The sequence below is a fragment of the Blastomyces gilchristii genome (genome assembly GCF_000003855.2).
Source record: "Blastomyces gilchristii SLH14081 genomic scaffold supercont1.48, whole genome shotgun sequence".
In the NCBI taxonomy this organism is placed as follows: domain Eukaryota; kingdom Fungi; phylum Ascomycota; class Eurotiomycetes; order Onygenales; family Ajellomycetaceae; genus Blastomyces; species Blastomyces gilchristii.
Genome location: NW_003101635.1, coordinates 70,142 through 71,127, shown reverse-complemented (window position 1 = coordinate 71,127; position 986 = coordinate 70,142). Strand labels below are relative to the sequence as shown.

At 35.3% G+C, this 986-nt stretch overlaps 1 protein-coding gene across 1 annotated transcript; it reads left to right on the top strand.

Moving 5' to 3' along the window:
* Nucleotides 1-529: 529 nt before the first annotated feature.
* Nucleotides 530-778, top strand: BDBG_18042 (uncharacterized protein; the record flags this gene model as incomplete). The annotated part of the gene is made up of 2 exons (XM_031725632.1): nt 530-722; nt 759-778. 2 exons carry the CDS (start codon nt 530-532, stop codon nt 776-778), a joined length of 213 nt encoding a protein of 70 aa, XP_031581448.1.
* Between the last annotated feature and the right edge of the window lie 208 nt (nt 779-986).

Below are 986 nucleotides of genomic sequence, written 5' to 3'. Positions count from 1 at the left end.
GATATATTAGAGAGTGTACAGATAATATAACAAGCAGATCTTAATACATATAAGATTCATATATCTTTAACATATTCATCCATGACACCCAATCTGACAGTTATGAGCCCGGTAAGCAGCATCTGAAGAGAAGCGCGATACACTGATCTCAATTCTCATTTGAATTTGACAACAATCATTTGAACTGAGATGATTGATCCTCATTTATATACAGTTCAATCTACTCAACTGTTATACCTGATCTCAATCCTCATTCGAACTGATAACTATCATTTGAACTGAGACAATTATACATCAATCTCAATCCTCATTCGAACTGATAACTATCATCTGAACTGAGAAGATTGATCCTCATTCATATACAGTCCGAAATACTCGACTGATATACACTCTGAATTCTGATCATATTCACAAATACTTGAACTGATTCCTCAATTCATTCAATATAACTGATATGACAGACAAGACAATGTCTAGTGCGACAGTTCACCTTAGTGTTCCTGGAGATTGAAAACTGTGGTACAAGCATATGCTAGAATATGCAAAGGACAAGAAGGTATCAGACTTCATCAATCTTGATAAACCTGATATCTTCTCTGAACAAGAAGAACCTCTTAAACCCGAGTGTTCAGAAGAAGCCACCGCGGAGGCCAAGATAACATATGATATCAAGGTCACTGCATGGAAAATCAAATATATGAAATATGAGAAATTGAATGAAGGTATGACAAAGATACAAGATGTCATATGAAGAACAGTGAATGCCACAGAGCTATGACATGTACACAGTGAGAATGATGATGTAAAGAACATTATTCATTTATTAAGAGATTGTCTCTCACTCACAACTGCAGACTATCAAGATGATGTGAGAACCTGATATCATGATCTCTGCAAAGCACTGAAAAACAGAGATATAGAGAAGTGATTAAATGACTGATCACTCATCAAAAATAATATCAAAGAGGTGGATATAGCTGGACAGT